The 27,199-nt window shown below is 48.5% G+C and overlaps 1 protein-coding gene across 3 annotated transcripts; it reads left to right on the forward strand.

Annotated features, from left to right (window-relative positions):
- The first annotated feature begins 1,691 nt into the window (after window positions 1–1,691).
- CCM2L (CCM2 like scaffold protein) lies at window positions 1,692–27,084 on the forward strand. 3 transcript variants are annotated; one of them, XM_061437221.1, is made up of 10 exons: window positions 1,692–6,277; window positions 8,643–8,810; window positions 10,996–11,079; window positions 11,189–11,369; window positions 12,191–12,651; window positions 15,155–15,290; window positions 17,384–17,447; window positions 19,780–19,909; window positions 20,403–20,541; window positions 25,081–27,084. In XM_061437221.1, exons 1-10 carry the CDS (start codon window positions 6,248–6,250, stop codon window positions 25,389–25,391), a joined length of 1,704 nt encoding a protein of 567 aa, XP_061293205.1. In that variant the 5' UTR covers window positions 1,692–6,247; the 3' UTR covers window positions 25,392–27,084. The 3 variants fall into 3 exon arrangements, with proteins under 3 accessions (XP_061293205.1, XP_061293204.1, XP_061293206.1); XM_061437220.1 differs by having other exon boundaries at window positions 1,693–6,277; window positions 11,186–11,369; XM_061437222.1 differs by having other exon boundaries at window positions 1,693–6,277; window positions 11,186–11,369; window positions 15,191–15,290.
- Window positions 27,085–27,199: the final 115 nt, after the last annotated feature.

The raw sequence follows: 27,199 nt of genomic DNA on the forward strand, positions 1-27,199 counted from the left end.
GAGAAGCCACCTCAGCGAGAAGCCCACAGACCGCTTCCAGAGAAAGCCCAGGCACAGCAATGACAACTCAGTGCAGCCAAAAATAAATAAATAAAAAGGAATATGGGGCAAAGTTTGCAATTAAAATTATTATAAAAAATAAATAAAATGCAGAGTTCCATCTCCATGATTGGAGGGTGGATACAGCATGCCTGGGAATATGAATTTTAAAGGCTCTCCAGCAGATCTGGTGCAAGGGGGTCTGAGAACCTCTCTTTGAGGACACTGCTTTAATGCCTTCTCCCTCCAATCTGATTATGACATTTCCTGACTTTTTAATCTCCTGTGGCTCCCCAGGGCCTTCAGGATAAAGATTGCCAACTTTGAAAAAATGTACAAGGCAAAAACTGTGAGTCAAGTTTATTCAGCATCTTTTTGAGGACTATAGCCCAGGAGACAGCCCCTTAGCTAGCTCTGAGAAACTGTCCGAAGAAGTGGGGTTGGGGTTAGTTTGGCATTGGGAGGATATGTGGAACCAAGTACACAACTCTGTAGAATGTTGCCGCTAGACTTAAGGAACAGATATCTTAGTTAATGGTCTTAGTGCTTTTCTAAGTATGAGAAGATGCAAGAATCCAAATTCATAAAAATTTCGCCTGAAAATATCTAACTATCTTAAAGTCTGTTTTGCCACTTTTCCCAGAGCATAGAGTACCTCATTCCTAACCTCATTTCAGGGTGTATTAAAGGTCAGTGACTGCACTGGCTAATGACTCAATTTTTGTACTGCCAGATAGCTGGTGACTTTCTTTAGGTAAGATCAAACCCCTTGCCTGATGCTGACTTTTCATAACTAGACCCAAAATATCTCTTGATCCTTGTCTCCAACATTATTATACCTGGCCCTCATAGCTTCACAGTCTTATAGCTTCTCCAAACCTCCACCTTCCTGTTTCTATGAGCCTCTCTTGGGTGCCACCCAACGGCTTTTCTCACCATGGTCTCAGGTACAGCCCCATTTCCTAGTAGCCCACAGCCCAAGTGCTCAGGGTGTAGAGCCTCTCCCTGGCCTCAGGATGTAAGTCACAATTGAATTGGCCTAAGACAGAAATCTCAAAGTGTGGACCCCAGACCAGCATCACCAGGAAATTTGTTAGAAATGCTGATCCTCAGAGCCCACCCCAGACCTGCTGAATCAGCCAGTGTGGGGATGAGGAGCAGCATTTTTTTTATAAGCCTTCCAGGTGATTCTGATGCACACCCAAGTTTGAGAACCACTGGTCCAAGATAATTCCCCTGATTGAGGATTGATGGGGGCAGGGGCATGTGACCAATTCAGTGAGGCAGAGTCTGCTGTATGTCCCCAGTATCCACACACCCTTTTCTCTATAAAGGGCTTTTTAGCTGAGCACATGGCCACTGTAGAGCAGAGGACTGTATTTCCCAGCCTCCTTTGCAATTAGTTGTTGCCATGGAAACAAGTTCCAGCCAATGGGTTATGAGCAGTAGAACTGTGCTACTTCCAGGTCATCCCCCTAGAGGGAGGAGCTGTGCTCTCCTCTAGCTCAGTTTACCCTTCCTACTGGCAGCTTGAAGTTGAGAGAAAAATCCTAGAATGGTGGAGCAGCGAGACAGGAAGCCCCTGGGTCCTGGACACATGGATTGCCATACCTGCCTTAGACTGCTTATGTGATGGAAGGGATCAACTTCTATCATCTTTAAGCCACTGTTTGGGGGTCTTCATGACAGCAGAAATATATCCTGGCTAATACATCTGACCCCTGGACTTCTAAGGGGAGTCTTTTGAAGAATCTCTGGGAAAGGTTTCCTTCTCAACAGAAAGAAGGCCTCCTCAATCATTGATAGCATCAAAACCAGAATAATGATGAAGAGTATGATGTCTGTATTGCTACCCTTTCTCCAGCTGTGCTAGTTTGCTAGGATTCCTGTAACAAGACACGATAGACTGGGCAATTTAACAGAAACTTATTTTTTCACAGTTCTGGAGACTAGAAGTCCAACATCAAGCTGTCAGCAGGACTGATTTCTTCTGAAGCTCTCCCCTTGGCTTGCAGATGGCAGCATTCTCACCGCGTCCTCACGGGGCCTTTCCTCTCTGTATATGCGCCCCTGGTATCTGTGTCTTCAAATTTCCTCTTCTTATAAGGACACCAGTCAGATTAGATTAGAACCCACACTGTGGCCTCATTTCAACTTAATCACCTCTTTAAAAGCCTTATCTCCCCAAACAGCCACCCTTGGGGTACCGGGTGTTACAGCTTCAACATACAAATGTGGGAGGGACAGAATTCAGCCTGTAACACCAACAAAGCAGAAGATGTAAGAAACTTGATGCCATTCTTTTTTTCTTTTTTCGCATGAGGAAATCTTTTAATTATATAAAGTAATACAAACACTAAACCGAAGAAGGGATTTAAAAAACCCATTTAGAAATAATGTGTACTGCCTTTTCAAAGTGAGCTCCGAGGCTGTGTACATTCCTGGTAGAATTTCTCTCTCACTGGTTTGGTGTTAATGGTATTTTACTTTTTCCTCTCTTAAACCTGATCTTTTCTTTTTAAAAAAATTGTTTTTTTAAATTTTGTATTGGGGTATAGCTGATTAACAAACAATGTTGTGATAGTTTCAGGTGAAGAGTGAAGGGACTCAGCCATAAGTATATTTATACCCAGATCAGATCAGATCAGTCGTTCAGTCGTGTCTGACTCTTTGCGACCCCATGAATCGCAGCACGCCAGGCCTCCCTGTCCATCACCAACTCCCAGAGTTCACCCAGACTCACGTCCATCGAGTCAGTGATGCCATCCAGCCATCTCATCCTCTGTCGTCCCCTTCTCCTCCTGCCCCCAATCCCTCCCAGCATCAGAGTCTTTTCCAATGAGTCAACTCTTCGCATGAGGTGGCCAAAGTACTGGAGTTTCAGCTTTAGCATCATTCCTTCCAAAGAAATCCCAGGGCTGATCTCCTTCAGAATGGACTGGTTGGATCTCCTTGCAGTCCAAGGGACTCTCAAGAGTCTTCTCCAACACCACAGTTCAACTCCCCTAAACTCCCCTCCCACTTGAAATCATTCTTGAGCTGCTCAATTAACCAGCCCTGAAATCACTTACCATTGGGCTTTGTCTTGGGAGATGATAAATGTTCTTTATGTATAAGCCACCTTTGATCGGATAGTCTATTCTTAGCAGCTCAGAGCATCACATCTCAGGCACTGACTGTTTGTTCACACCATTCCTTCTGCCTGGAGTGACCTTCCTGTACACACGCCCTTCAAATCCTGCTTCCCTTCAAACCCCGTTTGCCACAGGCTTGGTGAATGGCTCTCGATTCTGCTTTCCCCAAACAAGCTGCTTGCCTTGAGTCAGAGTTCTTTGCCTGTCTGTCTTTCTTTCTCACTAGATCAAGGGTCAGCATATGCACTGGCTGCCACATCCTCCACCCACCCACTCACCATCCCTTGGCAATCCCCTTTCCACTGGGAGATTTGGTTTTTATAATCAGCACTCCAGGGCAGCCCCTGCCAATCAATTGGAGGTGCCTCAAAAGAGGTGAATTCCATTTGCCAAGACTGTCAAGTCTTCAGGGCACAGACTTTGTTTTACTCGCCTCTTCTTTGATTCACAAGCAGCTTTATTATTAAGTGTTACCATTGTATGCTTCTGATCCCATTTAATTCCTGCAGCAGCCTCCTGAGGCAAGTATCATTATTCTGCTTTTGATGCGTGAGATTCTGGGACTCCAAGAGAGAAACTATCTGTTCAAGGTCATACACATTTGAACCTAGGTCCACCTGTCTTTGGGCTTCCCTGGTGGCTCAGATGGTAAAGAATCTACCTGCCAATGTAGGAGAACATCTAGGAGATAGGGGTTCCATCCCTGGGTTGGGAAGATCCCCTGGAGAAGGGAATGGCTACCCTTTCCAGTATTATTGCCTGGAGAATTCCATGGACAGAAGAGCCTCGTGGGCTACAGTCCATGGGGTCACAAAGAGTTAGATACAACTGAGCAACTAACACACTTTCCACTGACTTGTACTAAGCACCTGATCTGTTCATGGTCCTGGGCTGGGACTGCAGAGAACACAGAGATGGTTTGCTGTTTTGAGTGGCATTCAGAACACTGGTCATGTTCGAGCTCCATAGAAGTTCATGGATGTTTGGAGTTAATCCAGGAATAAGAGACGTCCCTGTTTTACACAGAGGGAATGTGAGGCTCAGAGAGAAGAAAAGGCTTGCAAAAGCCATCATGGAGGTGCCAGAGCAAGAGACCACATCTCATTCCCAGCTGCCATCTGAGGGTGGGAATTTGGGACCAGCTCAGGGGTTAACTGGGAGGGTGATGTCCAGGGCGGTCAGGGATTGGCTAGTACATCCTGGCCTCTTCCTGTTAGCCCGCAGGCAGAGGCTTTCACTTCCTGCTGTAGGGACATGACGGGCAGGATGTCAGGGAGCAGGGAGGGTGGCTGTGTGAGCTATCACTGAGCAGTCTGGACCATTTCCCCACCTCCGAAAGAGGGAGGAAGAGACAGAGGGAAGGCTGGTGTCTGAGAGTCTTCTGCAGCTCTCACACCCAGAGGCAGTAGGGAGCTATGAGCTTTGCTCCCATGGGCACTGGCCTGGCATACTGGGGTATTTAAAAAAAACTTCCCAAACAATCCTATGCATGGGCCCCTGCACTTCACAGTTTCCAACTGCCTTCTCATCCACGGCCTGATATCTCTCCTGTCATACCTCTGACTGCAGGACAGAGTTTGGGGGCTTATTGTTTCCAGTGGAAAGATGAGGAAGCTGAGACCCAGAGAGGATGCAATAAGCAGCCTGCTTGCATCATATAGCAAATCAGTTCCAGGACTTAGTTCTCCAGAACCGAGTGGTCGGGGCAAGGTGAGGAGGGATCACTCAGAACCTTTCCCATTGCTCTGGGTGGGCCACGCAGAGGGCATAGGCCCGAGAGGTAAGTAACCAGGCTTCAGATCAGAGCCAGACCAAGCAGAAACTCCAGGCCCTCGTCTCGTTTACTGTGTGCCCTCCTTGGGTTCACCTCTGCACTTGAGTCTGTTTTAAAAATCTGGGTAGCACATATAGGGCTTCCTTGGTGGCTCAGATGGTAAAGAATCCACCTGAAATGTGGGAGACCTGGGTTCGATCCCTGGGTTGAAAAGATCCCCTGGAGAAGGGAATGGTGACCCACTCCAGTATTCTTGCCTGGAAAATTATATGGACAGAGAAACCTGGCAGGCTACAGTCTATGGGGTCACAAGGACTTGGACATGACTGAGCGACTAATATACATACAAACACAACACATATAATAATGGCACACCAGTATTGTGAAGAATAAGTGAGATGAAATACATAAAGGGCTCAGTCTAGAACCACAAAGTGAGCCCCACTTCCCTAGTAGTATTCTCTCAAGAGATAGTAAAACAGCCCAGAACACGCAGATACACAGATAGGTGAAGAGTTAATGTTTATTGAGTACTTCACGTGTTCCAGGAGTTTTTCTAAGTGAGTTTAATTCTTACAAGTTCACTCTGAGGGCCAGGCTGATATTGTACCTATTTTACAAATGGGGAAATGGAGGCACAAGAGGTTACAGACCCAAGGTCATAACCCTAGTAAGTGGCAAAGCCAGGATTCAAACTCAAGCGGCCTATCTCTGAAGCCCATGCATACTGCCTCCCTTAAAATTGGTAATGATTAATTCTTAAAATCATAACTTGCTTTCACACAATATTCCATAGTTTATGAAGCATTTGCCTACCCACTCTTTCATTTTTTTCTCACCACAGCAGCCTAGAGAGGAAGGCAATGTTTACCCCTAATTTATAAAACGGAGGGGGAAACAGGCTGTGAAAAGGGGAAACTCACCTGCCTTGCCAAGGTCACACAGCAAGGTTAGTGGCAGAAGTGGGTGGATCTGGGATTTTCTGCCTCTAAATTCAGAGGACACTTCCCAGCCTTAGTCAGTTCCCAAGCCCCCTCAGCAGCAAGCCTGCGGGCTAGAGATCTTGGGGTTTTCTCCCTGGTCTGTTGCTCTGACTGGGCTTCCACTGTTCAGCTGGAGGCTTCCAAGGCTGCATCCTTCATCCACCCTCACCCGGCCGCTCACTATCAGATGGGAGGGGCAGGAACTCCAGGGCTGGTGGAGTTTCCGACCAGGAAGGAAAAAGAACAAAGAAACTGTGTGGGGGGAAAAGGTGGAGGGGTGGCTAGGAGGGTGGCAGGAGCGGAGGGGACGCTTCACCATGGAATATGAAGTCAAGAAAGGGAAAAAGGTAGGTGGGGGTTTGGAAAGGGTTCGGGGTAGAGAAGTGTACCCGGAGTTGGAGAAATGAGAAGCCTGGGGGTGGGGTGATGGGCAGTGAGTGCTCAGGAGCACCTTTCTTCTTGTTTGGAAAGACCTTTCTCTCCACCCTTGGGCAGCCAGACATTTGGGCTCAAACTCTCTAACCAGTCTCCCTACTCTTAGTGGCCTCTGCCATCCCAGGAAAGAACAGAAGGACAGATACCTTCCAGGAAAATCCAGCCAGCCAGATTAGTCTGGGAGACACTCCCAACCTGCTTCCCTGGTGTTCCTGGGGGTTCCCCTCTGCAGTTTCTCAGACCGAAGGACAGACAGAAAAACAGACACCAAGCAAACCCATTCCCCTGATTCTTGCCTCATCAGGGAGAAGGACCTCAGGCAGGGCAAGTCTGTGCTACAAGGCTGCCTATCTGGGCTTGGGACACCTACCTCCTCCTCCTGCCAGGTTCTAGCTGAGCCTGGCCTCTCCCCATCTTTATACAGGGACCAGTTCTGTTTCAAAGGCCTCAGCCTGAGGGTCACTCCCCAAACCCCTAGATCTTTACTTCTTCCTGACTCTCAGAAATTTTCTAGTCTGGTTCTCTGGGCATCTCACTTGTTTGTCTTTGCAGTCCAGGAAGCCTCTGGGCTTCCAACTCCCACCCCCATCCCCACCGAGCCCTCTTCCCCCAGGAAACCAAGATCCAACTGTTTGAAAAGGCTCCCATGTGAATTATGAGGGCTCCGAAGGGAGCCAAGACATAGGTGCTTGTTGCTTCTTGGTTCCTTTCTTCTACAGATGTTTATTCAGTACCTATTATATACCAGGCACCATGCCTGGTGCTGGTGATGATGCACTGTGAATAAAGTCAGACAAGGTCCCTGCCCCCTCCCTGGAGCTCACAGTCTAGTGGGGAAGACAGCTATTAATTTTTTTTAAAGCCATTAATGTAAAATTGTACAAAAGGCTCCATATGCAGTGCTGGGAGAATGTTAAACCTTAGACTGGTCAGCCTGAGCTGATAGGTGGAAAGAAAGGGAGTAGGAAAGAATGTTTCAGGCAGGGAAACAGTGTGTGCAAAGCCCCTCCATGGGAGGAAGGAATATAGCAAGTAGGAAGAACTGAAAGATGGCCCTAGACCCAGAGGACAGGAGTGAGGGGCAGTGAGATGAAGTTGGAGAAGTGGTCAAGGCTGGACCGTTCAGGGCCACAGACAAAACAATTACCTTCCCGGTCCACTTAGGCATACACACATACTCCATACATGGGATAAAGTTCTGCCTCCATAGCCAACATTCAAGCCCTCTATGACTTGTTCAGCTCATCATTTGGCTACAGCAAAATGGCTATAACACATCTTCTCCAGGCTTGTGCTCATCCAGCCCTTGCAGCCCCCAGGATTTTGCACATGCTGTGCCCTCTTCTTGGAATGTTTGTTCCCAGATTGCTTGATCTCATTCCTCAGAGCTTCCTTGTACTTAATCCAGGCTCCATGATACTGATTGTAAAACTTGAACTGGGCATCAGAATCACCTGGTGCTTGTTAAAACACAGATCATGGGGGTCTCATCCCAGTTTCTGGTCCAATAGGTCTGGGATGGAGTACAAGAATGTATATTTCTCTTAAATTCCCAGGTGATGCTGCTACTGCTGGTGGTGGAGACCCAGGAACCACACACTGAGAACCACTGGTCTAGATCAGTGCTCACACTTTCCTGAGAGTTTAAATTCTGTTGGGCTGAGTTGAAGCCCTAGAATTTGCTCCTTCAATCTAGATCCAGGCCATTTTTAATGCAGGTGCCCACTGGATTATACTATGGTATCATTAGTTAGAAATCAATCATTTCTAATATTGAGGAAAGCATAGGAAATAGCTTAATAAATACCTATGCACCTACCATTCAGCCAGATTGGATGTTAATATTTTTCTGTACTTGCCCCAGCCTAGGTAAGTTCCTACTGTCACCTGGGTGTTTATTTTTTTTAACTTTTTACTTTGTATTGGGGTTAGCCAATTAACAATGTTGTGATAGTTTCAGGCAAACAGGGAAGGGACCCAGCCATACATAGACATGTATCCATTCTCCCTCAAACTCCCTCACCTGGGTATTTAGAATGAAGGTTTGGAGCCAGACTGCCCAGGGTGAACTATTGGTTCTACAGCCACTAGCTGGTAACCTTTCTGAGGCTCAGTTTCTCCATCTGTAAAATGGAAATCACAGAGGTAACTTGTCCCTCCCTGCAGTGTTTTTGTCAGAATGCAATTAGATAATATAAGTACAAGGCTGCATATAAGTGCTGGTGCTGGAGAAGACCAAGTCAGTGGCTTTTACCCCCATGCCCTTGCCTCTCCCAGGGCTTTGTGTCCCCCATCCGGAGACTGGTGTTCCCCAAGGCTGCGCGCCGGGCAGCCTGTCGGAGCAGTGTGAGCCGCCGCCCCCTGCACTCGATGCCCCTCTATCCCCCCGACTACCTCATCGACCCTCAGATTCTGCTCTGTGACTATCTGGAGAAAGAGGTCAAGGTATGCGTGGGATGAGGGGGGAAGGGTGGGAAGGATCTGGGGACAACAGATTAGGGGGAAAGTTTCCCTCGACCCTCTTAGGTTCCCCCTGGTCTGAAATTTAAACTGAACAAAGATTAACCGGAGAAAAGCACACCGGAAAAAAGCATTTTATTAAATTTTCCCATGTACGTGAGAACGTTCAGGGAGAGAATGGAAGACCCTGAGAATTGACTAGAGGAAACTTTAATACATTTTGGACAAAGAAACAATAAATCTGTGAAGAACTGACAAGGCAGAGGGGTTCGGAGTAGGGGTAGTACATGGTAAAGGAGGAACAAGATTTGTTTATACAGACTTCTCGGCCCTCAGTTCCCTGTCTCTGGTGATAAGGAGGTCTCCCTTCCTGCTAGTACTCTGAAAAGAAGGTACCTTTCACCAGGGAGATTTATCTCCTGCTTTCAGGGAAGAAGGATGATGCAGGGGAATTCTGAATGACCTTTCTGCTGCTGTCATCTCCTCTGACTCCCTCAGCTTAAAATAGTCAATGTGCTGAGGTGCCATATTTTAGGGTGGCATGTTCTGGACCCCATCAGGAAAGACTTTACCTCTCCTACACACCAACCTATGACCAGCCTTATCTTACACAGGGGAGGCTCAGGGGAAAGAGGCATGGAGTCAACCCAGCCCTGCACGTGCACTCTGCTGGGAACCCTCAGCAAGTGACCTCCATCTGCTCAGCCTCAGTGTTCCCATCTCAACACGGGGCTCAAAGTCTATACCCCAAGGGCAAAGCAGATGGGAAGGTGCCCTGTGCACCGAAAAGCCAGTCCGTCTTGTGAGATTTTACTGCAGTGACATTACTGCTACTTGGATGGTGTCCAGATTAAAGGAAGCCAGTTCTGCAAGTCACAGGGACTTGGGCCAACTCAAGGGCTCTACTTCTATTTCATGCACACCATGAAGGAGCAGTGGAGAATCCTCATTACCCAACAAAGATCGATATGGGGGTAGGAGTGTCAGATTTAGCAAAAACAGGCACCCGGTTGGTAGGGGGAGGGATAAATTAGGAGTTTGGGATTAACACACACTATTATATATAAAATAGATACACAACAAGGACCTATTGTATAACACAGGGAAATATAGTTGATATTTTGTAATAATCTATGATGGAAAAGAATATGAAAAAGAATATATATATATATATTATATATGTATACAGCTGAATCACTGGGCTGTATACCTGAAGCATTGTAAATCAATTATACTTCAATAAAGTTTTTATTAAAAATTTGAATTTCAGGTAGGCAATGAGTATTTTTTAGTATTAATATATACCCAGTGTTACATGAGACTAAAATTACTTTAAAAACAAACTAAAAAAGTAGCTGTTTACATGAAAACCAAATTTAATTGGCATCTTGTATTTTATCTGGCAACCCTATAAAGGGAAAAGCTAACAAAGTCACTTAAAAAACTGGGGACTGAAACTTTATAGAGAATAAAAAGAAGAGAAATGGTATGATTGGTAGAATTCACCTGTAAGAATAAGACTAAAAATAATGAAAGAAGACACTTAATGACATTTAAGTGTGATAACATTAAGCTATAAGTAAGAATGAATGATTTACTTATTTTTCTGACAAAATTATATACTAACTTGATACAATATTCTTTCCTTCCCACTTAATTTCTGCAACAAGATCATAAAGAAGGCCAGTGACCTGTTGACATGGGTACTTGGGATGAACAGGAGCCACTCAGGCCAAGTGGGAAATTGCAAGTGGCCTGTTCTTTCAAGCTATTACAGTGACCTTTGCTTCTGCCATAGTTAAATAACTGTATGCTCATAAAGTAAGCTTATATTAGCAAAAATAAGTGAGCAGTGAGAGTGTGGGTTCTGGTGTGTGGAGTCCAGCTCCACCCTTTATATTATAGATAATACTGGGCAGGTTATTTATTTTGACTGTGCCTTAGTTTTCTCATCCTCAAAGTAAGGATGAATGAGTGCCTAAAACTCGCAGGACTATGGCTCCTAGGATTGCTTTAATAACAGTTATAACCAAGCCATTATTATTAATTCAGATATTTCTATCTCAGTCTAACTTTACGGTGTCAGTGAGGTCAGGGTCCTCCGCGGCTTCAAGGTGACCTCTCTCTGCCCTTCTCCCACACCCCCGACCCCCGTCCCATTTCTATACAGTTCCTGGGCCACCTCACCTGGGTCACTTCCTCACTGAACCCCTCCAGTCGGGACGAGCTCCTGCAGCTGCTGGACACGGCCAGGGTGAGGCGCCGGGAGAGGGGAGGACAGGGTCTGGTCCCCTACGTTTCCCACCCTACGTTTCCCACCCGTGGCCACCGGGACTCAGGAGATCCGACCCACCCTGCAGCAGCTGAAGGAGCTGCCGCTGAAGACCACGGCGGAGCAAGACAGCATCCTGAGCCTGTCGGCCCGCTGCCTGCTGCTCACCTGGCGCGACAACGAGGAGCTTATCTTGCGTATCCCCACGCACGAGATTGCCGCCGCCTCCTACCTTCAGGACGACGCTCTGCACCTGCTGGTGCTGAAGACCGGTACGGTGGGCGGGGCCTGGCGGGGCAGGGCGGGGAGGGGAAGGGGTAGAGTACGCGCCCGTCACCTAGAAATGGGCGTGGCCTGGGGCAGGGGCGGGGCCTGAGGCTGGAGGATGGGGTGAAAGGCCTGACCAAACTACCCCGAGACTAGGGATAGGGCACGGCTGTTTGCAAGAAAAGGGAGCCAGTGTTGAGGCTTGAAGGAGGGAAGCCTGACCCACCATCTCGGAAATGATGGAGAAGCCAGAATCCTGAGGCCCGAATGCGTGATTAATGCGTAGCAAAATTCTGAGGCTAGGAGGGTACCTGGGGCAAGAGGCGGAGTCTCACTTAGGGGCGGAGCCGTACACTGGGGGGCGGAGCTCGTGGCTGAGATACCTGGTGGGAGGTGTGAGGTATCCTAGGAGCGGGGCCTGAGGCCAGGGGCGGAGCTGAAGGGAAGCTTGGATCCAAGGACAGGTTCCCGAAACCAAGAACAGGGTCAGATTAACAGTAAAGAGAGAGGCGATAGCCTGACCACTACTCAGATCAGACGGCAGGGTCCGAGGCGAGGGTCGTCTGGATGGGGTGGGATGGGTGGGAACGGCCAGATGCAGGGGTGGAGCCTGAGTGGTGGGGCGGGGTCCAAAAGCAGGGACCCGGAATGGGGCGGGGTCGGGCCTCCTGACTTTGAAGCCAGGGGTGCGTCCTGAGCACAGGGGCCGGGGGACTCATTCCCAAATCCCCATCCCGCAGCGGCGGGTCAGGACCCCCAGCTGGCCTCGGGAGAGGGGGCGCTTAGCCTGGATCTCCTGCTTTGACTGCCACACGACCTCTCCTAGGTCTGGGCGTGGATCCGGTGCCAGCCGGCGTAGACGCCAGCCCCGGCGGGGCGGGGCGCGACCCGGGCCCGCCGGGCGTGTCGCCCGAGAAGCGGCGGGTGGGCACCACCGAGCGGCGCCACACCATCTGCAGCCTGGACTGGCGGATGGCGTGGGGCGGCGGCGCAGGCGCCGAGGCCCGGGCCGGGGGCGGCGGCGGCGGCAGCCTGGAGCGCCAGCGCGCCGGGGCGCGGGCGTCGGGCAGCTGGGAGCGGCGGCAGACGTTCAGCGGCAGCTGGGAGCGGCGGCACGCCGGCGGCGGCGGCGGCACAGGAAAGCCAGGCGGCAGCTGGGAACGGAGGCAGGCGGGTGGCGGCGGTGGCAGCTGGGAGCGGCGTCACCCGGGCCCCAACCCGCTCGACCCGCAGGACCCCAGCCCCGACGCCTACTGCAACTTGGTCATTCTGGCTGTGGCCAACAGGGTGAGCCCGAGGGCACCCTGAGTCCCTGCACCCTGCCTCCAGGGCACGTCTTCACCCCCGCCTCCATCCCTCCGCACCGCCCCCTCCCGCTCCCCATCCCTCTGTCCCCGCCCCCTATCCCTCCGCCCCCACCCCCGCAACCCTCCGCCCTCACTCCCCCGTCCCCCCGCCCCTTTTCATCTCCCTCTTTTGGCCCTACTCTCCAGGATTTCAGGTACTGTGTGCCCATAACGGCAAAAGGCTTCTACCCTCCAGCTCCGGGACACCTCAGGGACACCTTCCCCTTACTTGTCCCGGAGGGATGAAAGCTCAAAATGGCCCAGACTTGATCTAATCTCTCCTCCAGCCCTCCTCTTTCCCCAAAGTCGTCAGTCTCCGCACTACCACAGTAAGAATCATGAGGACAGTAATTTCCAGCACGAATTGAGTGCCCGACCTGTGCCAGACAGGAAACCAGTATTAATCATTTTGTTCTCACGTTAACCCCTAGAGGCAAATATTACCATCATTCCTATTCTACAGAGAAGGAAACAGACCCAGAGGCTAAGCAACTTGTGCAAGGTCACACAGGAAGCAGGCGGTGATTTCAACACTGGGACCCAAAAGTTCAGAGCCTGTGTTCTTGGTAACAACGGTCATCACCCAAAGCATAAGATTTCCCGCCATTCTTGCTCCACCCTCTATCCTCCACATTCACCCTTGCTTTTATTTATTTGACCATGTTCATTGAGTACCAGCTTCTGCTAGGCATTGGTCTAGGTGCCATGGATACAGAAATGAACAAGACATAATTAGTGTCCTCCCTTAGGGAGCTCACTGTCTAGCGGACACCTTCAAACCCTGAGACTTGTAAGCTTTTTCTCTGACCCAGGGTCTTGAACTCCCCCTATGTATAAATCCCATGTGGTGAACAAAATAGACACGGTGCCTCTTTAGAAAGAAAGGTGGATAGTAACCAGTAAACTCAGGCTATGGAGCTGACTCGAAACACTTTCTCATTTATCCTTGGCACCTAGAAAAGTGCCTGGCATATGTATGCGTTCATGCTAAGTCACTTCAGTCATGTCCAACTCTTTGCAACCCCATGGACTATAGCCCACCAGGCTCCTCTGTCCACGGGATTCTCCAGGCAAGAATACTGGAGTGAGTTGCCATTTCCTAGCTGCTCAATAAATATATTGAGTAGATGGATTAGTTCATAATAGGATATGTTGTGATAGGCACCAAGAAAAAAACAGGCAACTTGAAATGATAAGGAAGAAGGAGATCCATTTTTCAGAGGGAAAGTGAGTTTGTGCCTTTTAAACTGAAATGTGGAAGAGAGAAGGAAGCAGCAGGGCAAAGAGCCAAGAAAGTCCATTCCAGGCGTAGGTACCAGTGTGCCCTGTTTATTCCATTAGGCTGGGAGGGCTTTAGGCCTTACCTAATTCACCTCTGAGACTCCAGAACCCAGCACAGTGTCTGCCACACAGTGGAAATAAGTAATAATTTGTAGAATGAGTAAATAAATAAGGCTTTTTTTCCCGGGAGTATCTGAGCCTCTGGCCTCCAATCTGAGGCATCATGGTCCCAAGAAGGGTACAGGAGTTAGTCAAAAAACCTGGGTGCCAATATTAACCAAAGCCATGAGCCTGCTGTGTGAGTCACTTATCCACTGTCATGAAATAAGGATCCCCTCTTCTTTGTCCACTTGATAGGGTTATTATAAGGATCAATCCTGGTTTAATGATAAATTTACTCCCTCATCCCAAAATGCCTGTCCTGAGTTTACATTTTAATTTACACCCTGGGCTGACTTTTTTAGAAGCACAAAATGAGAAATGACTTCATAAAGATGGACTCTTTATTAGTTGTCTTTCTATATCTCTTACTAAAGAGGTAAACCAAAAAGGCAAATTCCTCTTCAAATTCGCCATCTCAAAAAAGTGTTACCCAAGAACCTAAATACCTTCCTTCTATCAGGGACTGAAGTTTATATATTCATCCTGCTTCCATTTTTGCCCTGGGTGCCAGGAAGCTCACATCTAAATATGGCACAATAACTATGTTGAGCCTAACATTTTCATACATGTAATTCTTCCTCCTCTTACTAGGTATTAGGAGACCAGGGTTCTAGCCCTGGCTAATCACTTTAGTCTCTGGGTTTCAGCTTCCTACGTGTAAACTTAATTTAATTTAGCATAAGCATGCTAATGTTTAATTTAGCATAAGCTTCAGGAAGGCCCATCATTCTCCCATAAACTGGGGGTACCTGTGTGTACTTTTCAGAGCATGAGAGTTACAGTTTTCACACGATTCTAGAAAGACCAGTAAATGGCTATTTCTATAGAAGCCACCCAGAGCATGGCTAGATAATTTTGATGGAAAATGACCTTAGAGTGGCTCTAAAGTCGCCCATAGTTCAGTGTGTGCCCTTGTGTGCCCGCTCACACTGCATTTTCAGGAAGCAGGGGCATCCTGATCACAGAAGAGGGACTGAGCTCTGTCCTTCTCTCTGGACAAGGATGCTGCTGAGGAGTCCTGTGCCCTCATCTGTCAGGTCTTCCAGATCATCTACGGGGACCAAAGCATTGAGTGCGTGGACCGGGCCGGTTACCACTACACATCCACGCCTGAACGGCCGTGGCTCTGTAGCCGCAGTGAGTATTCCAATTCCTGGCCAACCTTCCTGTGAATCATCCTGAAAGGCCAGAGGAGGTGGAGGTCAGGGGCAGGGTAGGGGGTGATATGTCCCAAGACTGGGGCCAACAAAAGCCTTTAGGGGTCCTGACTTCTACAGCAATTACAGTGTACCCCCAATATATAGCTAAAATAAAATGTCCAATTTCATAATGACCTCAAGCCTAGCTTTATAATAAGCCCTTTAGAGGTGAACTCTCTCTCCCTTTTGTATTTTGGCATCCCAGGGGCATTGTCTGTTTACTGAGCCATCTAGCCCTACTAGGACTCTAGGTCAAAACCAAGATTTCAAGACTGGTCCTTGAATGCTGTCAAGGGCTGGAATGCAGATGAAATCAAAAGAGATTTGCTGAGCACCAGCTATGTGCCAAGCACAGACCCAACGTGCCACATGTTTATAATCCTCATAACAACCTCATCTGTCCTGTTTACCACTGTGTCCCCTGTTCCTAGTGGAGGATCAGGGCCAGACGCTCAAGGTGTATTTTCTGAATGGATGAAAGAACTGAAGCCTTATGAATCCAGTTTTAATGGACGAGGCTATTAAGGCTCAGAGTGGTCAATATATGTCTCAAGGTCACACAGCTGGCAAATGACAGAGTCAGGATTCAAACCCAAGTGCACCTGATTCTAAAGCTTCCATCTGCAACATGCTTCCTTCAAGGCCCCAAAGTGAACTTCCTCAGCCACAGCTCCCTCAGGGTGGTCCCTGTTTGCATAGCTCCAGCAACAGGGAGTGGGCTCTTTCCTCCTGGAGGCACTCCCATCTGTGGGAACTGTGGTTGTTGAGAATCTGGGAAAGTTCATTGACTCTCCCAGGGATGATGGAGAAATAAATAAGATAATTCAACAAATATTTCTTGAACACCTGAGTGTTGGATCCTGCTAATCCCCAGGATGCACTGGTGACTAAAATCAGACATGGTCCTCCCTCGGAGGCTTGCATTGCTGAAATCAGCTGACAGTAATTAAATTGTTACACAGGGACTTCCCTGGTGATTCAATGGCTAGGACTTTATGCTCCCAAGCCAGGGGTTCCGGTTCAATCCTTGGCCAGAGAACTAGATCCCACATGTTGCAACCAAAATTTCGCATGCTTTAACTAAAGATCCCGTGTGCCACAAGGAAGACCCGATGTACTCAAATAAATAAAAATATTTCTTTGGGCCATACTGGCCTTTACTGCTGCTTGTGGGCCTCCTCTAGTTGCAGCAAGCGGGGGCTACTCTGTAGTTGTGGTGCGCACGCTTCTCATTGTGATGACATCTCTTGTTGCAGAGCGCAGGCTTCAAGGTGCATGGTCTTAGTGGCCCCGCAGCATGTGGAATCTTGCTGGACCAGGGATCGAACGAATGTCCCTTGTATCAGCAGGTGGATTTTCAACCACTGGACTACCAGGGAAATCCTGTTTTTGTTTTTTTAAGAAAAATAACCTACTTTAAAAGAAATAGTTACACAAATAAAATGCAACCACACACTCTTGTAGGAAAATATATAATGAGAAACCAGCCTGACCTGGAAAGTCAGGGGAGTATCCTGAGGAAGTGCCACTAAGTGAGCCAAGGGGGAGGCCAGTACCTGTACCAGGGTCAGGTACAGAGCAAATTCTCTGTACCCGGTGCTCCTTTCTCCTCATGATTTTGACCTCCTTCCCTCCAAAGGTCTTTTTTTTTCTGTCTCTCTCTCTCAAACATATATGGCTTACAAACCCTACAGCAACTGTTCCCTGGCTTGCTCTCCCCAAGGTCCCCATGAGTAGGCAGGAAGGTGGTGTTGTCCCAACCTTGGGGAAGGTGAGGGCCAGGAGGAAGAGGTGGGTTGCCCAAGGTTGTCTCTGTGTTGGTGGTGGGGGCAGGAATCCTGGTCACAATCTTCCAGTGGCTGCCGGTTTCACTCAGTGCGTAAGCTAACTCCTGTACGATTGCTTACAAGGCCATCCTTGCTCCAGCCGCCATCTTTACTCCAGGGTGGGGCTGAGCTTGGGGCCTCGGGGACCCGGGGATATTGGTCCCTGCTTTGCCACCACTCACTGCCCTCTCTCTGCTGCCCCCAGGTGAGAGCTGCCGCACTGACGGGACCTATGCCTACGACGCGGACTTCAGCTGCTGCAGCTCCTTGTGGGTACTGCCCTGGCCAGGGATCCCACTCTGGTCCCTCTGTCCCTGCACAAACAGGACTGCTCCTCTGGGCACTCTTGAGACCCTGTGGGCAAGAGAAGATGGGGGAAAGTGACTCCACTTTGATTTGTGCTGAGACACTGGTCTCTGAGCCTGAGGCTCTAGTGAGCTGATAGAATCCAAACCCCAGAGAGAGAGACAAGGCAGCCAGAAGCCAGAACTAGGTCCACAGGACCCTGCCACTCTTCCCCAGTCATCCAGACACTCAATGGCCTGCAGAGGCCAAAATCACAAATAATGCCAAAAAATCATTTTGGCTTCATGGAATAGAAAACTCTAAAAAAGAGCCGTTTAAACAAGAGTTTCCTCCCCCTCCCCCTCCCTCTTACATAAAGTAGACCAGGAGTTCATGGCCTTGTGGTCATCAAGGACCCAGACGTATCTTTCCAGCCTCCCTAACACTTGCTTTCATCCTCCAAATCACCTCATGGGCCAAAATAGTGGTAATAGCTCCAACCATCACAGCAGGTCTTTAATTCTTTGCTAAAATTTCCACCCGATGGCTTCTGCTTACATCTTGTTGGCCAGAACGTGGTCTCATAGCCACAACTAGCTATAAGCAGGACTGGAAAACACAGGGTTTTTAAAAAAGTCTCAGTGCAGAACATTGTCTAGGGTTCTATTTTGGATGATCAACCACCCCAGTTTGCTCAGGATTTAGATGTTCCCCAGGACATGAAATTTTCAGTACTAAAGCTAGGAAAGTCCCAGGAAAAGTGAGACACGTTGGTCACCGTAATTCTGTTGCTAAGGCCTTTGGACAAGGGCAAGTCTCTGCCGGTGATATATGCCTTACTTCCCCCCCACCAACTTTTTAGCAGCAATGTATTTGCCTAATACTGTGTGCCCTTAGGCCAGTCCTTAAACAATCTGCTGTGTGCTAGAGAGACAATAGTCATGACAATGAGTAACTTTTGAATGTGCTATGTGCCAAGGGCTATTTTATAATGCACTTCATTTAAAAACTCTATTTCTCACGACACCAATTTTTTACCATCCCATTTTATAGCTAGAGAAATTGGAAAATAGAGAAGTTAAGTAACTTGACACAAGGTCAAGAAGCTAGTAAGTTGTTGGCCTGGGGTTTGAACCCAAGTAGGCTTAGAATCCACACTAAACGTACAGTGCTTCTATAGAGCTAATCATTGACGATGGTTCTGGAACAACGTAGAGACCAGGAGGCAGAGCCCAAGGCTGACTTTTATTTAAGCAATATTTATTGAGTACCTACTCTGTACCTACCCATGACACAGAGGCTTTTCTGATGCCCCCACCAAATGTCCTCTCTAACCACTCTGTCCCTCACACCCTCTGTCGCAGCCACAGTGGCCTTCTGGCTGCTCCTCAGACTCACCGTGCAGATCCTGCCTCAGCATCCCTGTGTGCTGTGCTGTGTGCTAGGGAGACAGGGGGAGCACGGCAAGAATGAGACCTGTGCTCGGCACAGAGGAGGTACTCAGCAAACAGAGAAAACCAAGGTCTCTGCTCATGCGTGCTTGAAGTGTGGCAAAGGGACAGGGAAATCATTATTTAGTAGCAATAAGCATCAACAGTAAGAAACATGACCGGGAAGCTCAGAGAGTGGCTGCAAAAACCCTGCCTCATCTGGGGAGTCAGGAGGGCCTCTCCAAGGTGATGACACTTGAACTGAGACCTGATGGATAAAAAGGGGAAGAGCACTCCAGGTAGAGAGAACAGCAAGTGCAAGGAGGCTGAGGCAGGATATGCTTGGCGAGGCTGAGGAGCAGCCAGGAGGCCAGTGAGACTGCGACAGAGGATGTGAGGGACAGAGTGGCTAGAAAGGACATTTGGCGGGGGCATTGGAAAGGCCTCCATGTCATGGGTAGATTTATAGACTTTGTGATCATATTGGACAGAGGGTCTAACTTGGTCAGGAGGGATCAGGGAGAACTCTCCCGAGGAGGTGACTTTTAAAATGCAATGATGAGGAAGAGTTAGCTGAGCACACAACAGGGAAAGAGAGGCATTCCAGGCCGAGGTAATAGCATGGCCAAAGGCCCAGAGGTGAGGAGGTACTTGGAGTATTAGAGGAAAAGCAAGAAGACAGGTGGCCTGAGCCTAAGCAGCAAGGGTGAGGCAAGGCTTAAGAGGTGGTGCAGGGCCAGATCATAGGAGACCTCGAGGGCCAAAATGGGGTCCAGGAGGAGGGCTCAGTCCCAGGGCATGGGTGGCTGTTCCCTCCCACCTTCAGCCTACCGCATGGTGAGGAGCTGGAGAGAGGGAGTGAGGCCCCTTCCCTCTGTTCCTGCAGCAACAGCTCCCAGGACACATTTGAAGCCTGTTACAGCGGCACGTCCACACCCTCTTTCCATGGCTCCCACTGCAGCAGCAGCGACCACAGCGGCCTGGGCCTCGAGCAGTTACAGGATTACATGGTCACGGTGAGCTGGGGCAGGCAGGGTGGCCAGGTATTTCAGGAATCATGAACAATCCGGGGCATAACTGAAGTGTAAGACCTCAGAGGTCAGGGCAGGGCATGACATTCGGAGAATAAACGGAGTCAGCCATGAAAGACCTTAATGAACAGCTAGCAGTGAGTGCTGGCTTTATACCGGGCACTGTTCTGAGCACCTATAATCTACCATCTCCTTTCATCTTTCAACAACCCAAGAGGGAAGTGCCATCATTATTCTCACTTTGCGATGAGGAAAGCAAGGGTTAAGGAGGTTATCATCTGCTCATGATCACAGAGCTGGTCAGTAAAGGGGCCAGGATTTTAAATTAGGCAGCTTGAGTCCACATCCCACTCTTAGATGCAGCCCAAGGGGTCTGGATGTCCCCCAGGAGGCCAGCTTTTCAGAGGAGGGCTGGGCTGGATACATCCAGCTCTGGGTATTTTAGGCAGGGGAGTAATTTCAAATGGTGCACCCACAGTTGCGGACTAAGCTGGGGCCCCCAGAGATCCAGCAGTTTGCGCTGCTGCTTCGGGAGTACCGGCTAGGTCTGCCCATCCAGGACTACTGCGCAGGCCTGCTGAAGCTCTACGGAGACCGGCGCAAGTTCCTCCTGCTCGGTGAGCCCCCTGCCCAGGCTGGGAGTGTTCACTCTTTACCCTTTGACCAACCCCACGTCCAAGGAGCCGTGGCTGCGTGGGCGCAGGAGGGCCTAGAGGAGGTATCCCACGTTGGAGGTCAGGAAGGGCGGCAGTGAGGAGAGGTACCTACCCTCGTCCAAGGTAAGGAGCAGCGGCTGCGCTTTGCTGGAGCAGCCGTAAAGAGATACCCCATGCCCAAGGTAAGAGAAACCCAAGTAAGACGGTAGGTGTTGTGAGAGGGCATCAGAGGGCAGACATACGGAAACTATACACGCAGAAAACTAGTCAATCTAATCACACTAGGACCACAGCCTTGTCTGACTCAATGAAACTAAGCCATGCCCGTGGGGCAACCCAAGATGGGCAGGTCATGGTGGAGAGATCTGACAGAATGTGGTCCACTGGAGAAGGGAATGGCAAACCACTTCAGTATTCTTGCCTTGAGAACCCCATGAACAGTATGAAAAGGCAAAATGATAGGATACTGAAAGAGGAACTCCCCAGGTCAGTAGGTGCCCAATATGCTACTGGAGATCAGTGGAGAAATAACTCCAGAAAGAATGAAGAGATGGAGCCAAAGCAAAAAGAATACCCAGCTGTGGATGTGACTGGTGATAGAAGCAAGGTCCGATGCTGTAAAGAGCAATATTGCATAGGAACCTGGAATGTCAGGTCAATGAATCAAGGCAAATTGGAAGTGGTCAAACAAGAGATGGCAAGAGTGAATGTCGACATTCTAGGAATCAGCGAACTAAAATGGACTGGAATGGGTGAATTTAACTCAGATGACCATTATATCTACTACTGCGGGCAGGAATCCCTCAGAAGAAATGGAGTAGCCATCATGGTCAACAAGAGTCTGAAATGCAGTACTTGGATGCAGTCTCAAAAACGACAGAATGATCTCTGTTTGTTTCCAAGGCAAATCATTCAATATCACAGTAATCCAAGTCTATGCCCCAACCAGTAACGCTGAAGAAGCTGAAGTTGAACGGTTCTATGAAGACCTACAAGACCTTTTAGAACTAACACCCAAAAAAGATGTCCTTCTCATTATAGGGGACTGGAATGTAAAAGTAGGAAGCAAAGAACACCTGGAATAACAGGCAAATTTGGCCTTGGAATACGGAATGAAGCAGGGCAAAGACTAATAGAGTTTTGCCAAGAAAATGCACTGGTCATAACACCCTCTTCCAGCAACACAAGAGAAGACTCTACACATGGACATCACCAGATGGTCAACACCGAAATCAGATTGATTATATTCTTTGCAGCCAAAGATGGAGAAGCTCTATACAGTCAGCAAAAACAAGACCAGGAGCTGACTGTGGCTCAGATCATGAACTCCTTATTGCCAAATTCAGACTTAAATTGAAGAAAGTAGGGAAAACCACTAGATCATTCAGGTAAGACCTAAATCAAATCCCTTATGATTATACAGTGGAAGTGAGAAATAGATTTAAGGGCCTAGATCTGATAGACAGAGTACCTAATGAACTATGGACAGAGGTTCATGACATTGTACAGGAGACAGGGATCAAGACCATCCCCATGGAAAAGAAATGCAAAAAAGCAAAATGGCTGTCTGGGGAGGCCTTACAAATAGCTGTGAAAAGAAGAGAAGTGAAAAGCAAAGGAAAAAAGGAAAGATATAAGCATCTGAATGCAGAGTTCCAAAGAATAGCAAGAAGAGATAAGAAAGCCTTCCTCAGTGATCAATGAAAAGAAATAGAGGAAAACAACAGAATGGGAAAGACTAGAGATCTCTTCAAGAAAATGAGAGATACCAAGGGAACATTTCATGCAAAGATAGGCTCGATAAAGGACAGAAATGGTATGGACCTAACAGAAGCAGAAGATATTAAGAAGAGATGGCAAGAATACACAGAAGAACTGTACAAAAAAGATTTTCATAACCCAGATAATCACGATGGTGTGATCACTGACCTAGAGCCAGACATCCTGGAATGTGAAGTCAAGTGGGCCTTAGCATCACTACGAACAAAGCTAGTGGAGGTGATGGAATCCAGTTGAGCTATTTCAAATCCTGAAAGATGATGCTATGAAAGTGCTGCACTCAATATGCCAGCAAATTTGGAAAACTCAGCAGTGGCCACAGGACTGGAAAAGGTCAGTTTTCATTCCAATCCCAAAGAGAGGCAATGCCAAAGAATGCTCAAACTACCGCACAATTGCACTCATCTCACACGCTAGTAAAGTAATGCTCAAAATTCTCCAAGCCAGGCTTCAGCAATATGTGAACCGTGACCTTCCTGATATTCAAGCTGGTTTTAGAAAAGGCAGAGGAGCCAGAGATCAAGTTGCCAACATCCGCTGGATCATGGAAAAAGCAAGAGAGTTCCAGAAAAAATCTATTTCTGCTTTTTTTACTATGCCAAAGCCTTTGACTGTGTGGATCACAATAAACTGTGGAAAATTCTGAAAGAGATGGAAATACCAGACCACCTGATCTGCCGCTTGAGAAATCTGTATGCAGGTCAGGAAGCAACAGTTAGAACTGGACATGGAACAACAGACTGGTTCCAAATAGGAAAAGGAGTACGTCAAGGCTGTATATTGTCACCCTGCTTATTTAACTTCTATGCAGAGTACATCATGAGAAATGCTGGGCTGGAAGAAGCACAAGCTGGAATCAAGATTGCTGGGAGAAATATCAATAACCTCAGATATGCAGATGACACCACCCTTATGGCAGAAAGGGAAGAGGAACTAAAAAGCCTCTTGATGAAAGTGAAAGTGGAGAGTGAAAAAGTTGGCTTAAAGCTCAACATTCAGAAAACGAAGATCATGGCATCTGGTCCCATCACTTCATGGAAAATAGATGGGGAAACAGTGGAAATAGTGTCAGACTTTATTTTTCTGGGCTCCAAAATCACTGCAGATGGTGACTGCAGCCGTGAAATTAAAAGACGCTTACTCCTTGGAAGGAAAGTTATGACCAACCTAGATAGCATATTGAAAAGCAGAGACATTACTTTGCCAACAAAGGTCCGTCTAGCCAAGGCTATGGTTTTTCCTGTGGTCATGTATGGATGTGAGAGTTGGACTGTGAAGAAGGCTGAACGCTGAAGAATTGTTGCTTTTGAACTGTGGTGTTGGAGAAGACTCTTGAGAGTCCCTTGGACTGCAAGGAGATCCAACCAGTCCATTCTGAAGGAGATCGGCCCTGGGATTTCTTTGGAAGGAATGATGCTAAAGCTGAAACTCCAGTACTTTGGCCACCTCATGTGAAGAGTTGACTCATTGGAAAAGACTCTGATGCTGGGAGGGATTGGGGGCAGGAGGAGAAGGGGACAACAGAGGATGAGATGGCTGGATGGCATCACTGACTCGATGGACGTGAGTCTGGGTGAGCTCCAGGAGTTGGTGATGGACAGGGATGCCTGGCGTGCTGTGATTCATGGGGTCGCAAAGAGTCGGACACGACTGAGCGACTGAACTGAACTGAACTGAAAGCCACATCATGAGATCCACAAGACAAACAAGGAAACCAAAGTGCGGAGAGGGGAAGGGACTTGTCTGCAGTCACAGAGCCGGGAAAGAGAGCACAGGTGTAACCATTTCACCTTCACAGCAAAGCTGCAAGAGGGCATGACACTTCCCATTTTACCCCACGAGGCATCCAAAATTCAGAGAGGCTAAGGAACTCGTCCAAGGTCATGGAGCTAGTGAAGAGGGCTAATGATAACAGTAAGAGGAATGATAATCCTTTTTTTCTTTAAGTTTTTATTCAACTTGTTATAATATTGCTTCTCTTTTATGTTTTGGTTTTGTTGGCCCTGAGGCATATGGGATATTAGCTCCTAGACCAGGAATTGAATCTGCACTCCTTTGATTGGAAGGCCAAGCCTTAACCACTGGACTACCAGGGAAGTCCCAGGAATGATGATTCTTAATAAGCTAACATATACTTGGCTGTTAACATGTGCCAAAGGATCATCTGGTTGAAGGCCCTCGGTACTGAAAGTTGAAACTATGACTTGCCTCCATTTTGCAGATGAGAAAATTGAGGCTTAAAGAAACAAAGTACATAAGTCATAAAGCCAGTAAGTAGTGACAGAAGTAAAACAGAAGTCAAATGGGCTGCCCAGTGTGTGCTAAGAACCTTATTTAATCCTTACAGCCCGGGAGAACAGGTGCAATTACCTCCGCTTTACAGGTGAGGACAGTGAGGCTCAGAATACTTATTGAGGCTACTTATTGAGTCCATGGGGTCACAAAGAGTGGGACACAACCGAGCGACTAAGCACAGCACATAACGAATAAATAGGAATATAACCATCGAAATAATAATGATAACAAGAATAAGCTAACATGCAGTGAGCATTTAAATGTGTACGGGGCACTGTACCATTATTCTCCAGCTCAGAGAGTCAAGGAGTTGTGCAAGCCACACAGCCAGCGAGTGGCAGGGCCGGGGATCTGAACTCCGCCCTCCAGCGAAGGTGGGAGGGGAAGGGCTGACCCCGAGGAATCACCCTGGCCCTCGACCCGCAGGGATGAGGCCCTTCATTCCGGACCAGGACATTGGCTACTTCGAAGGCTTCCTGGAGGGCGTGGGCATCCGCGAGGGCGGCATCCTCACCGACAGCTTCGGCCGCATCAAGCGCAGCATGAGCTCCACGTCGGCGTCAGCGGTGCGCAGCTATGACGGCGCCCAGCGGCCGGAGGCGCAGGCCTTCCACCGGCTGCTGACAGACATAACGCACGACATCGAGGCGCTGGCCCCCGACGATGACGAAAGCACGGATGAAGAGGCCCGGGACTCCCCGGGCGGGGGCGACGCGGCCGAGGACAACTACCTGTAGCCTGTGCCGCCGTCCCTGCAGAGGGCGGGCGAGCGGGTGGCTCCGCGCTCCCGCCTCTGAGTCTCATGCGCCCTTGTCTGTGCGTTTGTGTGATCCATCCCCAGGATCTCCTCCCCAGACCCCAACCCGGGGCTCCGCGCTCCGGGGGCGGGGGTCTGTCCCTACCGGTCCCCTGCCCCGGGTCCCTGCAGGACGGAGAATGTCCTGCAGGGGCGGGACCCTAAGCGGGGCTCAGTAGCTCCCTCTGCCGGTCGGGGAGGGCGGCGAACTTCTCTGTCCCGATAGCCCGAAGGTTCGGCCTCTGGAAGGACACTCGAGACTCCGCAACTTTCTGGAGGCCAAGCGAGTGATGGAGAGTGTGCTCCACCTGCTGGCCGGTTGAGAAAAGAATTCCCCGAGCCTGAAGACCTCTTTTCCTATTTTACAGTTTGAGAAACTGAGGTTCCAGAGAAGAAACTGGAGGGAGTCTCCTGATTCCCCTTAGATATTGCCTCACGCTGGCCATACTAAATCGTGCAAAGGGTCTTTCTGAAGCTCTAAGAGGCAGGGTCTCCCCTTTGCAGATGGACTTAGATCTTTAGTGTGGAATAGAGGTTTCTTTCTACCAAGAGTCGACCCAGAGGTGCGTGATCTGGGTCCCAGCCCCCACCCTAAGGCTATGAACAAGTTACTTGTTCAGATCTTGCAATTGGAGCAGGACAGGCTGGGCTCCCTGTCTGATAGGTGTCCTAGCCTCTCTGCCTCTTCCATTTTTTCTTCTAACCCCACCCACCTCACAAGGGGGTCATAGGGATTACTGAAGGTCAAGACCTTAGTGCTAGGTCTAACACATGATAAGTGATCAATAAATGCTGTTCCCTTCCACATCGAACACTTTCTGACTCAGTTAACCTGTCTTTAGCTGTGTGCAACGGGACACGAACTGAGGTGAGGGTGAGATGTAGGAAGACCCTCAGGGAACTCACAGTTTGGGAGGAGAAAATAGGACTTGCCCCTCACAGCTCTATTACAGCCCGACTCCATTCATGCTCAAAGTTCAAATGAAAAGATTCTGCAGACCAGCCATCGCATCTCAGGTAGTCAAAGAAATCCAAAGACAGAATTGGAGGGGGAGAAAAGTCAGCATAAAGACAGAACTTGCACAGCCTCAGGAAAGGCTCAGAGGCTGAAAGAAGCCCTCAGAAGAGGCAAGAGAATTGCCTAGAAGAGCTAAAATTTATCTGTAGAACTTTACATGGCCAGACACAAGGTACTTACCATGAGGTAGGTACTATTATCGCCATTGTTAAAGTAATATCATTATTATTACTAGGGCTTGGATTCAGCAAGTTCCCTGATTCATTCTCAGTTCATGGCAAATGACTGTCCCATCATAACTGACCCACAAAAGGCCCTTCTGATCACCGACTCTATGGACATGAGTTTGAGCAAGCTCCAGGAGTTGGTGATGGACAGGGAAGCCTGGCGTGCTGCAGTCCATGGGATCGCAAAGAGTCGGACACAACTGACTGAACTGAACTGATGTCTTACTTCGTTTTATATTCCCCAGACTTCATCCACACATCCCCGAAATCCTTCTCCTCCCCACCATGGGTACCCATCTCTATGTGTTGATATATGTCCCCGGACATAAAATGTATAATGTCTTGTGTGTGTGTTTACATTACATAAATGGTATTATGTAACAAACTCATTCTGTTGTTTCCTTCCTGTGTAAAAACCTAACTTATTACATCCAACCACTGCAAAATATTCCAAGCTGAGCATCCACTGATGGACGCTCAGGTTGCTTCTGATTTCCTCTTAGC

The sequence above is a fragment of the Bos javanicus genome, chromosome 13 (genome assembly GCF_032452875.1).
Source record: "Bos javanicus breed banteng chromosome 13, ARS-OSU_banteng_1.0, whole genome shotgun sequence".
NCBI classification, from domain to species: domain Eukaryota; kingdom Metazoa; phylum Chordata; class Mammalia; order Artiodactyla; family Bovidae; genus Bos; species Bos javanicus.